This window comes from Desmodus rotundus, chromosome 11, assembly GCF_022682495.2.
Source record: "Desmodus rotundus isolate HL8 chromosome 11, HLdesRot8A.1, whole genome shotgun sequence".
In the NCBI taxonomy this organism is placed as follows: Eukaryota; Metazoa; Chordata; class Mammalia; order Chiroptera; family Phyllostomidae; genus Desmodus; species Desmodus rotundus.
The window spans coordinates 76,818,251-76,840,968 of NC_071397.1; the positions used below are offsets into that span (position 1 = coordinate 76,818,251).

Consider the following 22,718-nt stretch of genomic DNA (forward strand, 5'->3'; position numbering starts at 1 on the left):
GGCATGCCTTTTTGTCTGTTAGTATTTCTCCTGGTTTACATTTATTTTTTAATCTTTCCTATCTCCTTTTAAGTTGATTTTATATTTTTTAAAGAAATTTTAAAACTACTTCTAACTTTCTTTGAAATAAGGTAGAAATAAATATGTAAATTTAAAATATATACTTGTTACAGTTGTCTTTCCGTAGCATTAAAAGCATAATGAAGCTGTAGTGTACGTCTCTGAGTAGGAGACCAACACACTCATCTTTAGTTCAAAAGTATTCAGAGACTTTCTAACTTCCATAGAGGCTGTAGAGCAATCATTGTTTTTCTAAAGCAGTTTTTGAGTACACTAATCATTTTTCCTGGTTGCTTACATATTGCTTTAGTTTAAAAGAAATGATGCATTTCAGAAGGTACAGCCATATTTTCCTTTCTCTCTCTGACATCATCCTTTTTCCATTAAATTTTTCTCTGCAGAAATTCAGCTTTGAGAATGGTCCACGAGAGAAAAAGGAGTCTGTAGCTCAGATTGCTGCCTCCCTCCATACCACCTAAGCCCAAAACCTAAATTCAGTTAAACAAGCAGCTTTGGCAAGTTGTGAAGTGAGGTTCATCCCTTTCATTAAAAAAATAAAGTGATTGCAAATTAAATCAATGGTCACTTACATGCTACAGCTCGTCAAAATCAACTGCACACAGGCATGCACTCAGACTAAAAACGGGAGCTCTGTTACAGGCACAGCGGAATCTACAATTGTTTTTCTTGAAGTCCAAGAAGTAGAAACTTTCTCAGATATAATCCTCATCATTCTAGCATGATTCGCATATAATCTGCAGGACCAAGGAGCTTTTGGATGGATCAGTCCACGGTCATTATGGTTCCTTAATAAACATGATGCAGCCTAGGTGGTATATTGCTAACAATGGGGTGAAATCTTGAGAAGGCTCGTTGGTATATTTCAAGGTATGACTATGAGCCAGTTGACCAAGACAAAGCCATCTTCTCTGCGTTCTAGGAATACAGCACCTGAGCAGTAATTTCTACCAAAGGGCTAGGAATGCCCATATTTGTTCTTCAAAACACCTGATTCAAATTGTTCTACAAATTAAACTGTGGCTGTTTCGGGGGAAAGGGGCTGACTGCAGCAAACTTTCTAAGCAAAGACATTTATCATGAAAATAGTATTAGAAAGATGCATATGGAAAAAGTAGAATCAGAAGTAGAAACTCAATTTCTTCTACGAACTCAGTGATTCTCAAACTCCCTAGCTTGCACCCAAAGCTCCTGAAGGACTTATGAAAACATAGACTGCTGGTCCCCATCCCTGGAATATGTAACTCAGTAGGTCTGAGGTGGCGCCTGGGAGTCTGCATTTTAAATAAGTTTTTAGGTGGTGCTGATGCTGCTCATTAGGGGACTACATTTCCAAATCACGGCACTTCCCCATCCAGTGACACCCACTGTGGCTGCTCTATGTGGTCTGACAAGGTGCACCTCTTTTAAGAGCTTGGCCCATGCTGTCCTTGGAATATCTCTTACCAATGCCAATCAGAAAAGTTTCTCTAAGATAGAAATGAATATCAGGATTCTTTATTTCTTAAAGAAGTCTTAGCATAGTACCTGGAATGGTAGAAAATGCCTCTTGGCCAACCAAGAGCCCTCGTTCTAAGGATTTTCATAGGTAGTACTATAGAAGTAAGGGTTTGGCAGCCAAAAGAGTTCAGAAAAATGTCTTCTAGCAACTTGTTAAATTAATGTTCCATAGAATGCACTTCAGGAAAAGTTGGTCTAAAATTAATGGTAGAACTGCAAGAATGTTTCAATTCACCAGTTTTTCAAATTTTTATTTGACATAGAATTCTTTTCTCACATGAAATCTTTCCCAGAATACCAACCTGTAAAAGAAAATCTTGGCAGAATAGACATCATTCCTAGAACACCTGAAGCACCTAGAGAATCCTAGATTTCCAAAGAGCACAGTTTGAGTCCCCACTTAATGCATAATAAACACAGGCTCTCATGATGGATGTTACTGCTGGAAGGCATCTTTGAGCCCTAATCTGTAACACTTGTCCCTAGACCAGTGCTCTCTTCCTCACTCCTTTAAAAACAGGAACACGGAACTGCGTTAAAGTGCAAAGACAGGTTCATTTTTAGATAACTCCTCACTGATAGTACTTCTGTACTCAATGTTTTAAATAGGCTGCATATGGCTGGCATGTAGACCTTATGTTTTCAGCTTCCAAGTGCTATGCCGCATCTCATTTTTTACCCCTTACCTGAAAAGAATTTGAGCCACTTTTTTCTGTATTTCTTCTTGTTGAGGTAAAGACACCCTGCTTTAATTACAGTGCCCCCCAAAAGAAGCACAATATAGAGAAGCGTCGCATTTCCCTGTTATTAAGGCCTGTTGTATCAACTGCCCCTCTTGCCCATCAGGAACACCATGGTGGACGACATTTCATTTGGAGATGGTCGGGGAGAGTAGGCTTGAGTGGCATTTCTGCACATGGCATTCTTGTTTACTAATTTGTAAAGTTTGTTTTTACCTCCTGCAGCTGTAAATGAAAAAGCCATAAAACTAAATGAAACTCTAGGAATTCAAGACAAGGACTTTGAGAGAAATTTGCAAGGACTTCAGAAAGAGATTGATCAGATGATGAGCGAATTGCGGAGGAAAAATCTAGATGCACAGAAAGAAGTTGCTGAGGATGAGTTGGTGTGAGTAGATCCTGTTATGTTTTCATTTGATAAACTGAACTTTCCAAATTGTTCACAGTTTTCCAAATTTTCCATCACACATGTGAGTATAAGATACTTTGCTTGCTATTTAGTTTTTATTTATAGTTATAATTTAGCTTGCTCTAAAATGGATTGAAAATATATTTTTGCCTGTATGTAAATAACCAAGGAGTTGATCTTTTCTGGTGCTGTCCCCTCTATACTTAGGCTTATGGGCTTGCTTTATTAATTGCCTGTATTTGGAACATTTAAACTATCAATAGTTTTTTGGTTTGATGAAAATATCTTTAAATAAATTACGCTATGAACTTTTCAGATCATCTCATATGTTCTGTCATCTCACGAAATGCTAAATAAAAGAGTCGTCAAATAATAAATGCTTCATAAATGCCTTGACATCAAGGTTGGGAATTTGAGGTGGGAATGAACAACAATAGTGATTTTACTGATGCTCATTAGCTAATTTGACCACACACTGGATAAAAAAAATACATTTTTGCACTCACAGCTAACTTCAAAGTGATGGGGTTATTAATACTCCAATAATGTATATTAAACTAACATCAGCAATACCTGATAACTTGTTAGAAATGCAAACTATCAAACCTCACCCCAAAACTACTGAGTCAGAAACTGGGGGGATGGAGCCCAGCAATGTTTTGACAGCTGCTTCAGAGGATTATGATGCCTGTTAGTTTCGGAACTACTGTTTTTCCAGTATTCAGCCTTTTTTAAGGGCTCAGATCTTTTCACTTCAGGAAAACTACTGTTAATCTCAGGAAACTCCCAGATTACTCAGAAGAAAAAGAAAAGTAGGTTAAACACATGACTTTATACTAGCATGTCAATAAGAGTTCTGTTCACATTTTCTAACCAAACATATCAATATATTCACACCTTATATTTAAAGTAACAGGAAATGTCCCATTATGTTGAATCAGGTAGCATTTTTATTGGTATGTGAAATAAATCATAAAACTCATGTCATCAGTCAGATTATGAGAATGAGGCCCTTTCCGATTGAAATTTTATATTACAAGCAAATTAAAAATGTGTAGACTTGGGATGTTTAATTTTAACTGTAAATAGCCAGTAAATAAATTGTAAATAAGCTTCTCAGGCATCCATTTTCAACTTATTTAGCGTATAATCAGTCATCTTTAAGCATTGTCTTAGTTTTCCATTCTTTTTATATTAGCATCTCTTTGTAACACAGTTTAATGCCAATAGACCCTGAGGAAGTGACGGGCTCACTGTCTGTTGTTGGGCTGGGGTGCTTGCAGAGCAGCGGAGGGCCTGCTGAAGAAAGTGCAGAGGCAGTTTGGAGAGTCGCGAGGGAAGAACGAGGACCTGGAGAAGGATCTCCAGGAGAAATTGACAGACTACAAGAGCAAGCTCGATGATGCTTGGGACCTGTTGAGAGAAGCCACGGATAAAATCAGAGAAGCTAATCACTTATCTGCAGCAAACCAGAAAAACATGACTGCTCTGGACGTGAGTCTGAGGGGCTCTTTCATCCACAGCTGGGCTGAGGGGTGGGGGTTGGAGGAGCGTGGAGGATGAGACGGCTCCCTTACAGAGACCAGGAACGACAAGTCTGAAAGGAGACTTCTGAGAAGCAGAACAGGGAGCACTCTTTCTCCTTTTTAAATCCATGGTCATGGCCCATAAAATTAAAGAAAATGTAAATAACTCAAACTGTCGATGATTTAAAAACAGTGTAGTACAGAGGAAGGAGCTCTTCAGTGGGAGTCAAAGGACTTTGGTCTTAATGACAACTGTGCCACTAACTAGAAGTACAAGCTTGGGCAAATTAATTCAAATCTCCAAGCCCTGGACAGTGTGACTCGGTTGGTGTGTCATCCCATGCACCAAAATGTCACGGGTTTGATTCCCAGGCAGAACACAAACCTAGGTTGCAGGCTTGATCCTTGGAAAGGGTGTCTATGGGAGGCAATAGATGTTTCCCTCTCACATCAATGTTTCTCTCCATCTCTCTCTCCTCTCTCTCTCTCTCTCTCTCCTACCTCTCTCATTCTCTCTCTTAATACTTAACATGGCAAATTCATCACTTTTCCCAATAGTAAATTTTTAGTTCAAACAATGGCACAAACCTGTATTTGGTATTTAAAAAGCAACAACTTTCTCCCAGAACCAAGCTTACCTTTGCTGTCTTCAAAGTAGTCGACCCTCAACAGACATGAAAAGAGCAGCAGATCTAAATATCTTCTAACATATAATCTCACCTTCAACTGTAACTGAACCCTCCCTGGCATATTCATGGAATGACAGTTGAGTAAAATGAATCTGGATTTTTTTTAATCTATTCATTTCTACCCATTTTTCTTTAGATTAAGAGGACAAATTAATTTTTTTAAAGTTTTTTTTCCAGATCTCTCTCCTGGGAATTAGCCTTGTCATTTTGATAGAGGATTGAAGAGGCTCACTTTTTCCTTAACTGATGTGTCTAATCTGAACCAATTTGGAGTCCACTGACGTGCTGGCGATATTAAAGAAAAAGCTCCATTTGCGAGGCAGGGTGCTGGGCCATTGTCTTTCCAGAGGCTCCAGCATGATTCATCCTGCTCGGTCACACGCCAGTGGTGTAACTTACCCAGAGGTGCACCTCTTCCCTTTATGGCAACAGTTGAAGAAGTTAAAATTACCTGTGTGGAAAGTGTAATAAGCATTTGGGAAATAGTTCAAGAAGAGCTGTTCCTTCCTTTTAGTGATGTTCAAAACGAGGACCCACTGTTCATGCCCCACGCTCCCCCCCACGCCCCACCCCTGCCCTGTTCCCTGGAGATGCCTGATGTTTATATAGTCAGTACTGTAGTTCTAAGTGGTCCTTTTCATATCTTCATTTTATATGCCATGCTTAAGTAAAGGCTTGTTAAAAACTGCCTAGAGTGAGTAGATAAACTGATTAAATTAATATATGTAAGGCACAGCATATTTAAGGCTGTTTGCTGGGGCTGATTGATGCTGATTACCCGGGTTGGCACTAGACTAGCTAGAAAGGAATGACCTGGAGAGTTTGTTGAACACATGGGTTCCTTGGACTCCCAGACAAGGTTGGCTGGTCTAGGGTGTGGCACAGGGTCCATATCCTAAAATTTTTCTTTGGTCAATCCGATATGTACACTGGTGTGAGAACAAATAATACATTGTATCCATTTGATTGAATAATGAGTTGTTCTTTTAAATAAATAACTTTATTGCACCTGTGTCCACCAAGGAGTTCATCTAATTAAGACCTAGCTCAAATAGGTTTTTTTGGCCCAGCTGGTGTAGCTCAGTGGATTGAGCACGGGCTGAGAAACAAAGGGTTGCCCGTTCCATTTCCTGGCAGAGAACATACCTGGATTTTGGGCCAGGTCCTCAGTGTGTCGGGAGGCGGGGGGGGGGGGGTGCATGAGAGGCAACCACACGTTGATGTTTCTCTCCCTCTCTTTCTCCTTCCTTTCCCCTCTCTCTAAAAATAAATAAATGAAATCTTTTAAAAAATAGTTTTTTAATTTTTTTTTAAATCTAAGCATGTACTTTTTATTACATGCTTAGACTTAAAGTCTAAGCATGTAATAAATCTAAGCATGTAATCTTAAAGTCTAAGCATGTACTTTTTATTACATGCTTAGAACAAGTGAGGGGTAGAAAGCCAGCAAAGATAGAGCCAGACCTTGTGTTGTAAGAGAATTGCATTCTGAGACTAAGCCAAGGAATTTTGCTTTTTATTCTGAAAGCTATTGGATGCAATCGAAGTACTGGAGGCATGGATTAAAATCACATTTTGGGGATTTGTGAGTGGTTCATGTAAAGTGGAGAATTGGCTTTGTGGTGGGAAGTAGTGTGATACAAGGCTAGGAAAATAGGCTGCGGTAACATTTAAAGTCTGTTAGACATCTACCATCTCACGGTGCCACTGGTAACCAGGGTGTTTGAGGTTGAACAGGAGTGATTCCTGGACTCATAGAACTTAGTTTCCCCCAAATTCAGGCATTTTAACCTTTTACTACCTGTAATTCTATGATTAATAGGGGCTGGGAGAATTGGCAGAATAGCAGAAACAATAGCATAACAGAAACAATAGCATCATAGCAGAAATTGAGAGAAATTGATAGAAATGATGGAGCATCTTGGGCCCAAACACAGAGCTCTAAAAGTGTAATCACTCTAAAAAATGTCACATAGAGTGATAAAGCTCATTCACAAGCTACATAAAATTCTGTAGGAGAAGAGGGCTCTGGAAACGGTACTTGGAAACAGATCAGAGAAGGCTTTGAATGCAGCCTTCTGGAAACCGATGGGATTAGAAGGGCTTTTCCAGCAAGGGAGACAAGGCGGAGGAACTTTGTGCCAATGAGCAAAGAGAAAATGAGCAAGTCAGTTAAACAAAAGCGCTCATATTGAACAGTCTGTCCCCAAATCTATCATTACAACCTTGTGAAAGAAAGGATTGCCGTGTAGGTAGAGACTGAGTTACTAGACAAAGGACTAACTGGAAGGTAGCTTTCATAGGCTTTTAACCCACCCCACACAAGCATCACCTCACCCCAGCCGAACCCTGCCAATCCCCCACATACAAAGTATTAAACTTACTGAGCTCTGGAATAAATTAAGATCTAATTAAAAGTTAAAAGTAGAACTATAGTCAACGTTGTTATACAACTGGAATCACTTAATTGTGCTATGGAATACTTTGGGAGAATAATTCTGTATATATGGGCTTCTTTTTTGTTCCTCAGACACTCGAAGTTTTCTACCTTAAGAATTTTATATCCTACGTCATTATCTATTCATTCCCTCTCTTTATTTACTTTTATATCATTCATCATTGCTTAAAAATATACATTAATTTTCTCATTCATTTTTCTCTATCTTCCAGGCAAGTCATGAACACATCTTCTTGTTCACTCTATCCCCTGGCCTAAAACAGTGTCTGCCATGATCTTTTCTTTCCTATGAATAAATGAAGTACCATGAAACAAACACAAAAACATGTTACATGTACACTTTTTATTAATATTTAGGTGCTCCAGATCTCCACTTTATTCCTTGGCTCGAAGTTAGATTCCCTCAGTGTCTGATCTGGAAGTTAGCCACCTCCGAGATCTCCTGAATTTCCAGATCATTGTCTCTGCTTCAGCACGATAAAGAACACATTTTGATTTTGTACAACAATTGGTTCCAAAAAGTGATTTGAATAGAGCTTTTACAAAGATTCTAACTCACTACTTAATTGAAACAAAAATGTATGCAGCTCTTCACCTAATGTACATGTGGAAATGTTCTCCCTTCCATTGGCACAGCATTTTAAGTTACCTTGGTTCATTAATAGAAACAGACCATGTTGGAAGAAACTCTTGAATGTCTCCGTACATGGTATAACTTTAAATCAGTTGATGTAAAAGCTAAGGGCTATAATTACTAGTTATGTAAAAGAATGTCAGACCCTCAGAAGATAAAACATGACTTGTAATCAGGAGCATGAGGACTATCCCTCTGTTCATGGACCCTGAAAGAGGAAAGGACATGTTGAAACTTCCTCTGTATTAGCCAGTGATAGGAGTAGCTGGTAAGCTAAGTGTCGCCAGTTCAAGTCTCAGGAAAGGACTCTAATTTCACTTATTCATTCAAACATATTTATTGAAGAAACTCTTCTAGGTATTGGAGATACAGTGATACCTAAGAATGTTTTTATGGGATGTATATTAGAGTGATGGAAATAGTCACTAAAGCAATAAATAAGTAGTATATAATATGGCCATAAACTCTGGAGCATGGGCTAATATAATAATAAGTGATATGTTTAGTGACATTGCATGATACATTCAATATGTTATTCTCCATCAGCTGCATATAGTTCAACTGTGGGTTTTCACTAGTCCCTGTGCATGAATATCGTGATGAATTGGTGTTGCTGATTTTTAAATAACATGTACAGTTAAGATGGTTCAATCTATACAGAAAATAAAATATTTTCTATGTCTACATAACATAGAATATAACTCAGATAAATGAGGGCTAAGAAGAAGAACAAAATTAAGTAATATAATAGTTAACAATTGCATTGTGTTTACTATGCACCAGGCAGTGTTCTAAGATAGTTCTCAAATTTTACTGTGTATATCACCTGGGGTTCTTGTTGCATTCAGATGCTGAGTTAGTAGTTCCCAAAAGACCTTGAGATCATACATTTCTGACGTGCTCCTCGGTGCTGCTAATGCTGCTGGTCAATGGGCCACATTTTGAGTAGCATGTCACATGAGGCTAAATTACTCACCCCAGTTTCGTAGCTAGTGAGCATGGGTGGAGCTGGGATCCCAGCCCAGGCAGGCTGTTGCCTGAGTCTGGTTTGTAATAACTGCCCTCTAGACTACGGGAAATAATTGAGACAAAGACGAGCGCTGTCGTAGATAGGTGATCAGAGAAGTGACCATCAGCAGAGAATGAAGGAGGAAGCCACACAAAGAACTGGGGAAGAGCACGTGGTTAGAGGAAACAAATGTAAAGTCTCAGGGGCAGGGACGCGGTGTATATACCTGGCAACACACCGACACGGCTGGGGAAGAGGTGGGAAAGAAGGGTGTGAAATTAGTGCTACCCCAGTGCAAACAAGAAATGCGGTTTCTGTAGCAGTGCAGTCAGTGCTTTCACAGCCCAAGGCCCAGGTTTTATCGTCAGGTCGACCAGGGTCGGATCTTAACTACATCGTGCTAACTGTGTGACCTTGGGTAAATCACTTAACTTGTTCAATTTTCTATTCTTTTTATTATTCTTTAATTTTTTATCATTACATTGACTGGGGTGACATAGGTTAATAACATACTTACTATAGGTTGCAAGTGTATGATTCTATGAGACATCATCTGTATATTGTACTCTGTGTTCACCGCCCTAAGTTAAATCTTCTTTCACCATACATTTGATCCCCTCCACCCTTTACTACTCCCCCACCCCCTTTTCCCTCTGGGAACCACCACATTGCTGTCTGTGTCTATGAGTTTTTGTTTGTTTTCCTTGTTTGTTCCTATTCTTTTAAAAGATGATAAACACTGGATCCATAGAGTCAGTGTAGAATTAAATAAGAAAAGTTTGTAAAACTACCTGGCACATATTCACATCAAAATGAATAAATAAAGTAACATTATTATTTATATAAAAAAACATAAATGGCAGAGGCTTGACATTATAATCGATGCAGTAAAATCCACAGGCAAAAAAGTGATTGGAAGAATATAAATGAGTCAGAAGTAAAAAGAAAAAACAATAGGCAAAGTTATTCTCCAAATAAAGAAATAGCACTAAGTCTCTCTCAGTGATTTTACTCTTCTAGTTTTGGAATGAGTTCCATGTAGTGTTGAGACAAGCTATCACTTTCAAGGAAAATTTAGAGTCCGCTCTGTTTGTGGGAGTCTCCATTAAGTTTATTCTTCCATATGATAATCTCTCTCTCTCTCTCTCTTTTTTTAAGTACCTTCCCTAAATTCCCTTGGAAATCCAATTTCTTTCAATTTTTCGAGAACTCCCTTGGAATAAACCTGCTGGTGTGTATGCTCACAAAATATTCATTGGGACCTAAGATTCTGGAATTCAACATCAAGTTCCAATGTAATTCACTGTACTAGCACATGTTCAGTAATACATATTCAGCCCTTACATTTTAGTTTAAAAAAAGGTTGTTCATCTTGCTTTAAAAATAGTTTTTAATTCCTCAGCTACTGTCACATAACTTTTCTTCTCTTGAATGACTTTCTCATGATGGGGCGAAGAAAGTACTTGTATAGGCATTTAAGTAAAATAGCTCTTGGAGGATTGGCTGAGTAGTTTGTATTACTCTTATCTGGCCTCATTGTCAACATGTCCTGCCTCGTTTGCCACGTCTTTGTGAGACAGCAGAGGGAAGTCAGGAGCACAGGGCTTCCCAGGGTTTTCTCCAAAGGCATTTTGATGTTTTGTTCATACTGTACTACAGAAAAAGAAAGAGGCGATTGAAAGTGGCAGACGACAAACTGAGAACACTTTAAAAGAAGGCAAAGACATACTTGATGAGGCCAACCGTCTTGCAGATGAAATCAACGCAGGCATAGACGTGAGTATTTGATAAAACCCAAAGTAAAAAGGAAGATGGTAATGATGTAGGCTTTCAGAAATGGGAGTCAATGAGAACTCACAGTAATGTAAGCAAATGCTCACGTTTTTTTTTTCTTGTGGGTACAAAGTTATTTTTGCATTTTTGTATCGTGACCCTGCCCACCTACTGGCAACAATTAGAACTTCATATTGTTCTCCAGTAGATAAGGATGTCTGTGTGAGGGTTCTCATCCACTCCCACACACCTGTATTTTTTTCCACACTAAAGAATGGCATTACTTGTTACTAGGACAGCACTTACAATCTGTTTTAATATTCATATAACATTTGTTAAAAAGAGAAATGTAAATCTACAGACTTTTTAACAGACTGTCTAATGCAGGAGACACTAATATATGGTAATAGAAACAAATGGTCTAAAAGATTCCAATGAGGATCATTTAAGCATTTTTACCTGTGAAGTAGTATTTTTTTAAGGATAGTTAGGTTCTTCTTGATGTAGATTTTCTTCTTGATTGTATATTTTCTAGTCTCATTAAATAACAACTTTTATTCTCTATTTTCTTTTTGCTATGTTGGTAAATTTCAAGCTTCATAAAAAATTAAGGATGTGTAATTATATCTCAGAGAGTAATTAGTAAATGAGAGAAGGCTTGGATTCAATTTCTTAAAACATCCTTTTTTTTCTACATACAGTATGTTGAAGACATTCAAACTAAATTACCACCCATGTCCGAGGAGCTAAAAGATAAAATAGATGACCTCTCCCAAGAAATAAAAGACAGGAAGCTTGCTGAGAGGGTGTCCCAGGCTGAGAGCCATGCCGCTCAGTTAAATGACTCATCTGCTGTCCTTGATGGGTATGTCATCTGTTGTTGGAAATGTCTATGTATCTTGACACTTGTCCAACAGTTCTGACTAATGGAAATGGTAGAGAATTGCTTTCCAATCTTGATTTCTGTAATTATGAGCACACGAGCTACATGGCCTCTCTGTGGAAGAGCCTAATTAGGATGGTCTGGACAGAGCTCGGCTGGAGCAGCATCAAACATCTGAGTTAAAGGTGGATTCCAGTGCGGCTGGGTAGGGAGTGAACACAGCCCCAGGCTACACTTAGAAGACATGGCTTTGTTCTTCATTAAAGAGCATAACAGTTGCCTTATTAGCATTTTAAATAATAATGCATAAGCACACAGTCTACTGCAAATTTCAGTTTTATATTTTTCATGAAATCAAAACTATTTATGGTTAAAAGGGTGGCTTTTGAAAATGTGGCCCCATGCATAGTCGTTAAGTCATGTTTTCTTTTCGGACTCCAGGGAGATATGGTATCTTCCTCTGTGAAAGAACGTCTCACTAGAGCTGGGATTCTCATATGGGTCCAAGGAGGGAGAGGCAAGTGGGGAGGTGTGTCTGATTTCTGAACAGCCTTCTAAGTAAAACTGGTATGCTTCCCTACAATTATATAGGTGTTATTAGCCCCAAGAATAATTTTCCCAAACAAATCTGTATTTAATATATGACATGTGTAATGTTCTGCTCCAATATGTAATACTCGTTGATACAAAGGAAAATATTAATGTTTGAAGGCCCGTAATTCATGCACAGTTCATTTCATAACAAATTTTTGCCAATTTAGCAGGAAGGGCAGTAGATGGAACAGTAAACTAGAAGTCAGCAGATGCTGACTCCAAGCCCTTAATTGGCAACGTTGTGGACGTGTGACCTGAGACAAACTATTTCATCTTCTGAGAGTCATTTATTCTCATCTGAAAAACACACCTCCCCTATAGAGATTTGATGATATTTATTCCAGTAATGTGGTACAAGTGCTCCGAAATGCATAGAGTGCTTCACAAATGATGTAAAGGACCATCTCACTGCACGTGCTTCATGATGTACATGGTCACAGAAGCTTTGGGGGGGTGCTATGCATATATAATAATCTGTCAGTAATATTTCATAGCTGAATTTTCTAGAAAGCTGTGTTTACATAGAAAACTACAACATGATATGGTAAGTAGGTAGCCCACTATGACTTGGAAATTATCATAATTCTATTGGCCACGGTTACTTGGGAACCATATTTGTTTTAACTATGGTGCTCTTCATTTAATTATCAACTGCTCTGATGTTCTTTTTTTTTTTTTTTTTTGGTTAATCCCAACAGAATCCTTGATGAGGCTAAAAACATCTCCTTCAATGCCACGGCAGCCTTCAAAGCTTACACCAATATTAAGGAATATATTGATGAAGCTGAGAAAATTGCCAAAGAAGCCAAAGGTCTTGCACAAGAAGCTACAAAACTGGTAAGAAACAAATAACATTATATACTGAGAATCGAAGTCCATCTGTTTGAATAAGTACCTAAACTAAATTTCTCAACTCTAAATGTGTTTTGGAAAGTCCTAGTGAAATAGAATCTTTGTTTAGAATTACTTTCAAAGGCTTCTTTTACATTTTATCCAAAATAAACTCTCTAGGTACTGTACTGTAATCATAGCAGAATTCTCTGGCATCCACTGTTTAGTACTGATAAAGGTCTTGAAATTACCATAAATGCCAAGCAGGTCAGTTCCACCAGATCACAGAAGAAAAATAGTCAGACATAAGATATTGGACAATGAAATTTGTCACTATTATTCCACATGCCATCAGTGAGAAAGTGCTTTGAAAATTAAGATATTGCTTATAGTCACACACAAATTGCTTATATGTGAAGTTTGACTATAAAGTGCATCTGTTACAAAACACATCAGATCATGTGCCTCTAAAATATTTATACTATTTTTATTAATTGAAACCTTTGCCTTCAAAGCCACCTTTAACTGCCGTTATTGTTCAAAATAAACTTGAAACTAATATTTTAGAGTTTCAGGGCTCCAAGTATATAGCACATTATCTGAATGTCTTCAATAGCAAGAAATCTCCATTCTTTACATGGAGCAACATTTTGTGAATAACTTACACGATAAATAATGATACTAATATTTTAGGTGAAAATATGTGATAGGAAGCACATGTTGAGTTAAAGTGTGCACAACCATTATTTACTCCTTTAGCTTCACATAAAATCTCCTTGATACATCACAATTTCAGAAAAAAAAATAACCCAATTGACTCTGAATGAAATATGCATAAATAATTGGTGTTAAAGAAACAGATCAGTATTTTTTTTCTGCTTTGGTATTAGTCACAAATGCTTTTTGGATCTCAGGAATATTAGAGATATTCACCACAATTTTAAAACATTTATTTTGTGGTCATAATGAAAACATTATACTCCATCAGCAATTATAACTGTTTGGTTTTCTCTGGAATGAGTTCCATTACTGCCATTATATTCTGTTTATTTCTTATTCAAAATAGTGATGCAATTATTGCAGAAATTTCCTTATGCCTAGTAATCCTTTAAAAATCAACCTATTTTTTAAATCCAAACTAAATTCTTTATTCATCTTCTCATAGATAATTTTCTATTTTAAAGGCCCTGATTTCTAAGTTCATTTTCATCTGACCTGTACTTTACTGGATGACCATTTTCAGCATCAAACACAGTGCCTGGCAAATAGTAGGCACTCATGAATGAATGATGAAAAAAATGAATGTCATTCTAATTTGCATTTTTTATGCCTTTTACAATGTCTTGTACCAATAAAAATCTTAATCTCACTATCGTCATTATTTGAAACTTATAAGGTTTTTAACATTTTATGTTAAAGAGCTCTTTAATTTCACCCAAGGTTAACACTATCACTTTCTACTTAGGAGACTCCCAATTTTATGCTTCCATGAGATGCATGCTTCTCCTCACCACTGTGTTTATACGTGACAGGCTAGCCCACCGCAGACACAGAACCGGGAGGGGTCGTAATGCAGTGCAACATGCCCCCTTGTTATCACGATCCCTTCTCTCTTTCCGTAAACCATGAAAAAATTGTTACATGTCTGAAAAATTACAAAGTAAGTGCTAGGGGGAGCCACTGGTTTATTAAATAGCTAATGGCAAACACAAAGAAGACTGATCTGCCCCAGAAAAGGATGTTTTCAGTTGGGAAAGATTGGGGGCATTTGATACAAGGTTGCTCTGCGCGAGAGTGGAGGAGTGAGAGACCCTCTGTGCCATCAGATGACTAGCAGTGAATGATCCATTTTATTTCCATGAGTGACTGTCATTCTCCACTTTATCTGTTGTTTCTGAGGACTGACCTTTTCCAGATTCTCTGGGCCTCCTTCCTGGCTCTTCCCCCCTCAACAGTGTGAGGGTACAAGTGCTAAGGACTGAAGGGGAGTAAGTGTCTGAAGACTCATGTCAGTGTGGTTAGGGAAGGTGTCCACCCTGCTAAAGGGACCAGTCCTCTGGTGGAGTCACACACTTTCTTTTACCTTCCCTTTACTCCATCGGAGTTTGAGTTCCCACTAACCTCCCCTACGCAGAGACTCCATTTAATCTAGGCTCTTGCTTGCTCTGTGCAATCTGCTCCCACGGCGGCTGCCACCGTTTCACACCTTGGTGACCGTGGTGTTTTGTTTTATTTCTACTTCCATTTCCCAGAAAACAATGTCTCCAGAATTAAAATTTAAGCTAACGATAGACCCCCAGTGGACAGAAACATGGATAACCACAAATGACCCCCTGAGTATTTCACTCTCACTGTTCAACACACAGTAGTCCATGATTTTCATAGAGTTAACACATGGAGTGATACATAGCAGCTGATTACTAAATGTAGATTATTCCTCCCATCTCCAAAAGCTGATGCTAGAGTCTAGAATGGCTAGTATGCTCTAGATTTTCAGAATTGGCAAGATATCTATATTTCCACAAAAGACAGGAAAGTTGAATAGAGAAGAACATTTTGAAAGAAAAATAAAATTGCTTTCACTATTTAGCTTGTGGTAATGTCTGCATATCTCTTCGAATACAGATGTCATGTAGGATTTTTTTAATTGATAACAATTAGGTTCTAGTGGTGTGCTGGAATTTCTGAAATCAAATTGGGGAAAAAAGATAGCACATCAGAATTTGGGAATTAGAGGACCTGTCTTAAATTTTAGTACATCTTATAGTCTACCCTGATTGCTCCCTTGGCTTAATTCCTATAATATAGTCTCACAAGCTTAGAACTTGATTTTTTCAACTAATTTAATGTTTCATCTTCAATCACATTAGCTCATATCTTCCTCTTATCATTGACACAGTTAGGATGCTAATTAAAGCTGCTTATGAACTATTTATGATAAATATGATATACTAAACATACCCACATTTTCAATTTCTCTTTAAAATTTTTAACCACACATTTAATGTACTTAATGTGTAAATACCATTAAGAAACACAACCCACAGGGTATTCAGAGATGAACAGCATTCTAACTTTCCCTCAAACCTGTAGTAATCATTTGTGTTTATTATTTATCATGTTAATAAAAATGCTTTACAACTTTTACCTACATAATTCATTTTCCCTTTATTGTAAATTTTCTTTTCATTCCAATTATTATTCTTTTCTTTAATATTATTAATATCATTCCTAATAATCTTTTTCTTTATGAGTCTTTGAGTCCTTATGTAGCAAGAGTCTTTTGACATCACTGCTATTGGTTAATAAATCATATAGTTAAACACTGTAAATCTTGTTTAAACATTACATATGATTAAACATTAAGGCATTTCTAGTAAGTGTTTGTTTAGAAATATGGTAATGTAATCTCTTCAGTCTGTCTTATTTAATATTTGCTTTGTGTAATTGGATGAACCAAAATACATAAAAAACTCTTGCAAGGTCATTTTTGAGTTTTTATATCCTACATAGAGAACTGGGCAAATATTAGCAGAGTACATAATGCATTCAAAAGCCCGCATGAAATACTCATGTAGTCAGTCAGGCTGTAAACTTTAACTCCCACACACCTTCTATATTATTCTGTTTTCCACTACTTAAAAGCCAAACAGTAATGTTGACTTCTTGTTAATATTTATGGTCACTGGCATTTAAATTTTATACCAGTGTAGTATTAGTGAAAAAATGATATAAATCCATAATTGATACAATTGAATTTGCTAAGAAAGCTAGTGAGCATTTCTTCTTCTTCTACATCAACAACTCGGCAACTTACCTACAAACCAAGTGATTCACACAATAGCAACTATGAAAAAGTCAGTGAGGGTCTAAGTAACCTAGAGAAATACTGAATCTGTGTGAAAACAGTGTTCATTAAGCCACCCTGACTTTACTGATTTTCTTTGTACAGGATACACTCATTTGAGTCAACTTGAAAAAATCTATTGGAAACAGAGAAGCAATCTGCTATTTATGATTCAGCATTAGACATATTTGAAAATTCAGGACACCAAATGTTAAAAATCAAAGTGTGTGTCATTAGTCAGGACTCAGAAACTCTTTGGGATGATGCTATAATGCAACAGAAATCTGCTATTTAGGATTTCCACCTGCCGTGGGATAATGAGGAGGTAAAATTGCCATGTTGAGTTTGATTCTGGACATTAACTGGAAGGGAAACCTGTGCCTTCTGAGGTTGCTGTGTATCTCGGCAGACACATCTCCATTGCCTTGACTCAAAATCAAGAGTCCGTGTACCGCCCGCCCACTGTCCCGACAGCTGGGCTACTTCCTGCCCCTGCAGCCAGCTAGTGGCATCCACGTGCCAGAGCAGTGGCTGTCGTGCCATCATGGGTGGACACCTGTTCTTGCTTAGTTACAGATTTTTGAACCTTCTTTTAGTTGTCTTTTGCAGTGTTCTCCTCTAGCTGAATACTCAGTCACTAATGCTAAATTTCCATGATTTTGAGGATTTGCTATTTCATCCCTGAGTCCCCTTTCTGCACTAAGGTCCTTTCACTCTCCAGAGACTCATCTAGCCCTCTCCCACTTGAGGACACAGTGTGCGAGGCCGGATCCACAGCCTTTCCACGGATTTCGGGCCAAGGCCAGCCCTGGGGCTTGTTTCTTTCCTTTCTTCTTTTCTTTTTTTAGTGAATAAAAGTTTGGTTAATGTTTTTTATTATATCAAAGTGTTCTAATAGTATCACAGGAAGACATACGCTTCAAACAACCTACATTAAATTCTATTTTTAACACAATTCAAGAGTACTTTTAATCTGTTTATAATCACAAACTGACTTCTTTCTTGACTCATTTTTTATTCACTATTTTAGTTTAATACCCTGTATAATTTTGAAATATAAGTTACAGTAAAATACATTTAAAATGCACACTTTTCTTATTTTAAAATTTTGTATGACCTTTTTAAAAATATTACAAAAGCAGTTTGTGTCCATTACAGAAAAATAGAGAATGCAGACAAGCAAGAGAGAGAAAATATAAAATGTGCATAACCCCACCAAACACAAATAAATACTTTTAAAAATGTTGTTTATCTGTCCACACATTTCTTATGAAAATAGTTTACATACAAAGGGTAATTTTATGTGTTTTATAGCTTAATATATCAATATTACATGCACATTTTTTTGTATTCTCAAATTTTTAGAATGTATATAATCTAGATTCTACCATTTCTTCTGAGAATTTTATTATAGTGAGAAAGTTCTCCCTGATTTTTATCAATAGTCTAACATATCAAATATAAATTTCTTTGATGTTATACATTACATAAACATATTGCAGCTAATGACCAGCCCTTACATATACCCCTGCACATTTTGAAATGTTTTCTGCATTAAAAACATTCTAAATTTAGCCCTAACTCGTGTAGCTCAGTGAATTGAGTGCTGGCCTGAAGATCAAAGGATCGCTGGTTCAATTCCCAGTCAGGGCAGGTTCCTGGGTTGCGGGCCAGGTCCCCAGTGGGGGGCATTTGAGAGGCAACAGCATACTGATGTTTCTCTTCCTCTCTTTCTCCCTCCCTTCCCCTCTCTAAAATAAATAAATAAAATCTTTTTTTTAAGATTTTAAATTTAAAACCATATAAGTATATATTATCTCAGCATATTATTCTCTTCAGACTCATGGTCAGGACTCATGCTCTAAAAACATTATTTCATAATGGATAGGTCATGCATCATGCTGTTCAGTATCAGTTACTATTTTCTTTAAAAAGTAAAAACAAAAAGAAATATTCTGCATTTCTCCTTACAGCCAACTCTTTCAATGAATTAAGAAAATTTAATGCTATTAAGAAGTTATTTGAGGACCAATTTAAAAAAGAATAGAAAGTAATGTAAACAATAACTTTCAAATGTACTTATTTAAGTAACAGATCACTGGGGTTCAGGTTTACCCTCCTGAAAACTTACCTTCAGGTCTTATCCTCACATTTTCTCCAAACAGAGCCCCTCTGACAATACTTAGATATCTTTGGGCTCCATTATGGCAGTAATCATCTTCTTTATGAAGGACTTTCTTGTTTTTCTTTCCATTTCACTCTAGTTCCAGGAGGAAGGGCAGTCTTTCCATCTTTGAATAATCAGAGCTTTACTCCAGTGCCTGAGACTGCTAAAAACTTTTGTGGGGTAAATTAATCAATTCATTCATCTATTAATCAGTGACATGATGCTTTAACAAGAGTCACTATAAATATTTAACAAAGTGTAAGAACAAAACCAAGACATAGTAAAAGCTATTTCAGTGCCAAACCCTCTGTTAAAACTTTCTAGACATATTTGTCTGTATCGTCCCTTCTCTCATTATTTTATATTATTTCACATTTTCTATAAATGATCACTAACAAAACATACAATAATCTATATATAATAATATTTTATTATGTGTGATTTAATAAGTTTTATCTAATTTAAATATAATGTGTATATGCATATATATACACACAGAGAGAACTTACAAAATATAATCTCTATAAAAAGAAACAACATGTCTTGCAACTCTGAAAACCTCATTTATATTTCACATACGCTGTAGACACAGCTCAGAAACTCAGATGTGATGCTTATGAATATGTATGAAGTATAATTAGCTTGGAAAATGCTTCTTCATCACCTGTTCTGATAGTGTTGATGTGCTTCATTGCCTTACTCGGCAATGTTGGGAAAAGAACTCTCCAAATTCCAGGGAGTTGCAACAGTTCTGTTCATCCGTAACATGTTAGTGTCTTCCATCCTGTTGTCCTATGAAAGGCTTGTCTTTTAAACCTGGATTGTTGGTATGCTGCTCATAACTGACAGTTGTATGCCCTCAGCTCTTTAGTATTTTGGAGTGCTTCTCAAAACTTTGCAACCTGTGTTATTCCTCCATATCTCCTGAACCCAAACATTTCACTTCCACTGCCCTTGCCTGGGGTTACAACTCTCTTTTTTCTGGTCTATACTCTTACAATAGCCAACAGATGTATCCTTGTCCTCCCACACAGCCGCACAATTCATCTCCTTGGACTGAGGCTCTAATCACGCACACCTACGCAGAAACTTCCAATGGCTCAACATTGCTTATTGTCCTGTTTCCTCAGTCAGACATTTACACTTTTCTGAAATCGACACTAACCCACCTCCCAGCTTTAGCTCTTCACCCTGCCCTCTATAAACTCTGCAGTCTTTCGCAACTGAAATACTTGTCTGTCATCCACACATCAAAATTCCCAGACTCCTTGCCTTTCCTGACCTTATTGCCACTAGATCTGAGCAAGAAGTGGTTGACTAAGGATCCAGGAAGAAATCACTGGCTTCCTGAAAAGCAAGAAAGGGAAGATGACTGGAAGCAAAAGGCAGGAGATATTCATAAATGCCAGAAGATAGGGAATTAGCAGCAGGGAAGTCTATCAGTGGATGGACTTCAGTCAAAGCTCACCCATGTTGCTGGATGAAGGTGCAAGGGTCCAATGGAAGATCAATAAGTTGATAATCATCCAGGCAGACTAATCAAAACATTAAGAAAAGTCAGCAATATCTAATATCAGGAATAAAAGGGGTGAAATCACTACAGCGTCTGCAGACAGTAAAGGCTAGTAAGAGAATATTATAAACAACTTGATGCCAAAAATTAATCAATTTGGATGAAATGGACAAGTTCTTTGAAAATCACAAAACTGTCAAAACTCACAGATAAATAACTGGAACAGAACAGACTCACAGATAGACAACAGACTGACAGCTCTTGGAGGGGGTTGGGGTGAAGGGATTGAGAAAAAAGGACTCATGGACACAGACAACAGTGTGGTGATTGCAGGGAGGAGGAGGTGCGTGGAGGTGGAAGAGGGCATAAGGGAGATAAATGGTAATGGAAAAAATACAATAAAAACAAACTATTAAAAAATAAATGAATAACTTGAATAGCCCTATATTCCTTAAAGAATTTAATTTGTACTTAAAAACTTTCATATACACATACACACATAAATTCAGTTCCACATGACTTCTCTGTTACATTCCAATAAATATCTAAGGAAAAATAATAATTTCTTCAGAGAATTGAAGAGGAGAAAGTATGTCTCACCTCATTCTATGAGGCTAGTTACTCTGATACAAATCAGACAAAAACATTACAAAAAATTGAAATGCATAGGATACAAAATTCTTGACAATGTTAAATCAAATCCAACCACTTATTAAGACAAGCTACAAACTAGGGGAATATAGTTGCAAATTACAATTTGATAAAGGATTTATATTTAGATTATTCATAAATATCTTTCAAAACTCAATAAGAACAGATAACTCAATAAAAATCGGACAAAAATTTAAACAAACAATTCACCAAAAAAGATGGCAAATAAGTATGTGGAAATATCTTCAACATTATTACTCACAAGGAAACTTTAAATTGAAAACAAAAGGATATGCACACCTATTAGAATGTCTAAAATATAAAAACACTGACTATATGAAGAATTGGAAAGGATGTAGGCAAATATAACTGCTGGAAGAAATTTGGAAAAAGGTTGGTAGTTTCTTAAAAACTTAAACATACGCCTTCCATATCATGTAGCCAGTCCACTTCTAGTGTTCACTTCAAGATAAGTGAAGGCATATGTTCATACAGAGATTTGTACACGTTCATATACATATTCTATTTAGAATAGCCAAAGCTACAAATAATCCAAATGTCCAGCAACAGGTGAATGAATAATTACATTGGGGCCTAGCTATATAAATAAAAAAAGGGATCACATTTCTTTTGGAGGGAGGAGGATTTCAAGGGTCTTTTATTGTGATAAAGAAGACACATAACACAAAATTTACCATCATAAGTATTTATAAGAGTGCAGTAGTGCCAACTCTATACAAGTTTTTGCGCAACAGACTTCTACACTTTCATCTTGCAAAACTGAAACTCTACACCCATTGAAGGTGTCCCTGATTGCCTTTCCCACCAACAAAAGAAATCAGATAAGTCAGGTACACACACAACATGGGTAAATGTCAAAATAATTACACTCAATGAAAGTAGCCAGACAAAGGAAGAGTACATACTGGATGATTCCATTGATATAAAATACTATAAATTACTAATAGTAGTGGAAAACAGATCAGTGTTTGTGTGGTGATAAGGGGAAGACCGGGAGGGGAAGAAGGAAGGGAGTAAAAAGAATTTATGGAAGTGTTCTCTACTTTGTGATGATGGCTTCAGCTTATGTCAAAACTTACCAAATTGTAAACTGTAAATTTGTCAGGTTTATTTATGCCTTAATATAACTTTTGACAAATGTAAAAAAAAGCAGAGAAAAATGGATATTGGACATCAGAGTCCTTCCACAATTTCCACAGCTCAGAATATAGGCTCTTTCTGTGTCGTCGGGCCCCTCTCCCTCTTTCCTCTCTCACCTCATTGCATTGATTTTCTAATGCACAGCAAATCAACTCTGTCTCTCTCTCTCCTTTTCCCTGTGCCTCACTTTGCATATACAAGATTAGCTTCAAAATTTTGGCTGTTAATTTCTTGTCAGATTGTTTCTGTACAAAG

The 22,718-nt window shown here is 37.0% G+C and overlaps 1 protein-coding gene across 1 annotated transcript in view; it reads left to right on the forward strand.

The window, feature by feature from the left end:
* Positions 1–22,718, forward strand: part of LAMA2 (laminin subunit alpha 2) — a 514,111-nt gene that overhangs the window by 403,136 nt on the left and 88,257 nt on the right. Inside the window, exons 36-40 of the mRNA XM_024551868.4 lie at positions 2,544–2,706; positions 4,011–4,221; positions 10,703–10,819; positions 11,518–11,681; positions 12,992–13,130. Coding sequence (XP_024407636.2) covers positions 2,544–2,706; positions 4,011–4,221; positions 10,703–10,819; positions 11,518–11,681; positions 12,992–13,130 — 794 coding nt within the window. The remainder of the gene's footprint in view (positions 1–2,543; positions 2,707–4,010; positions 4,222–10,702; positions 10,820–11,517; positions 11,682–12,991; positions 13,131–22,718) is intronic.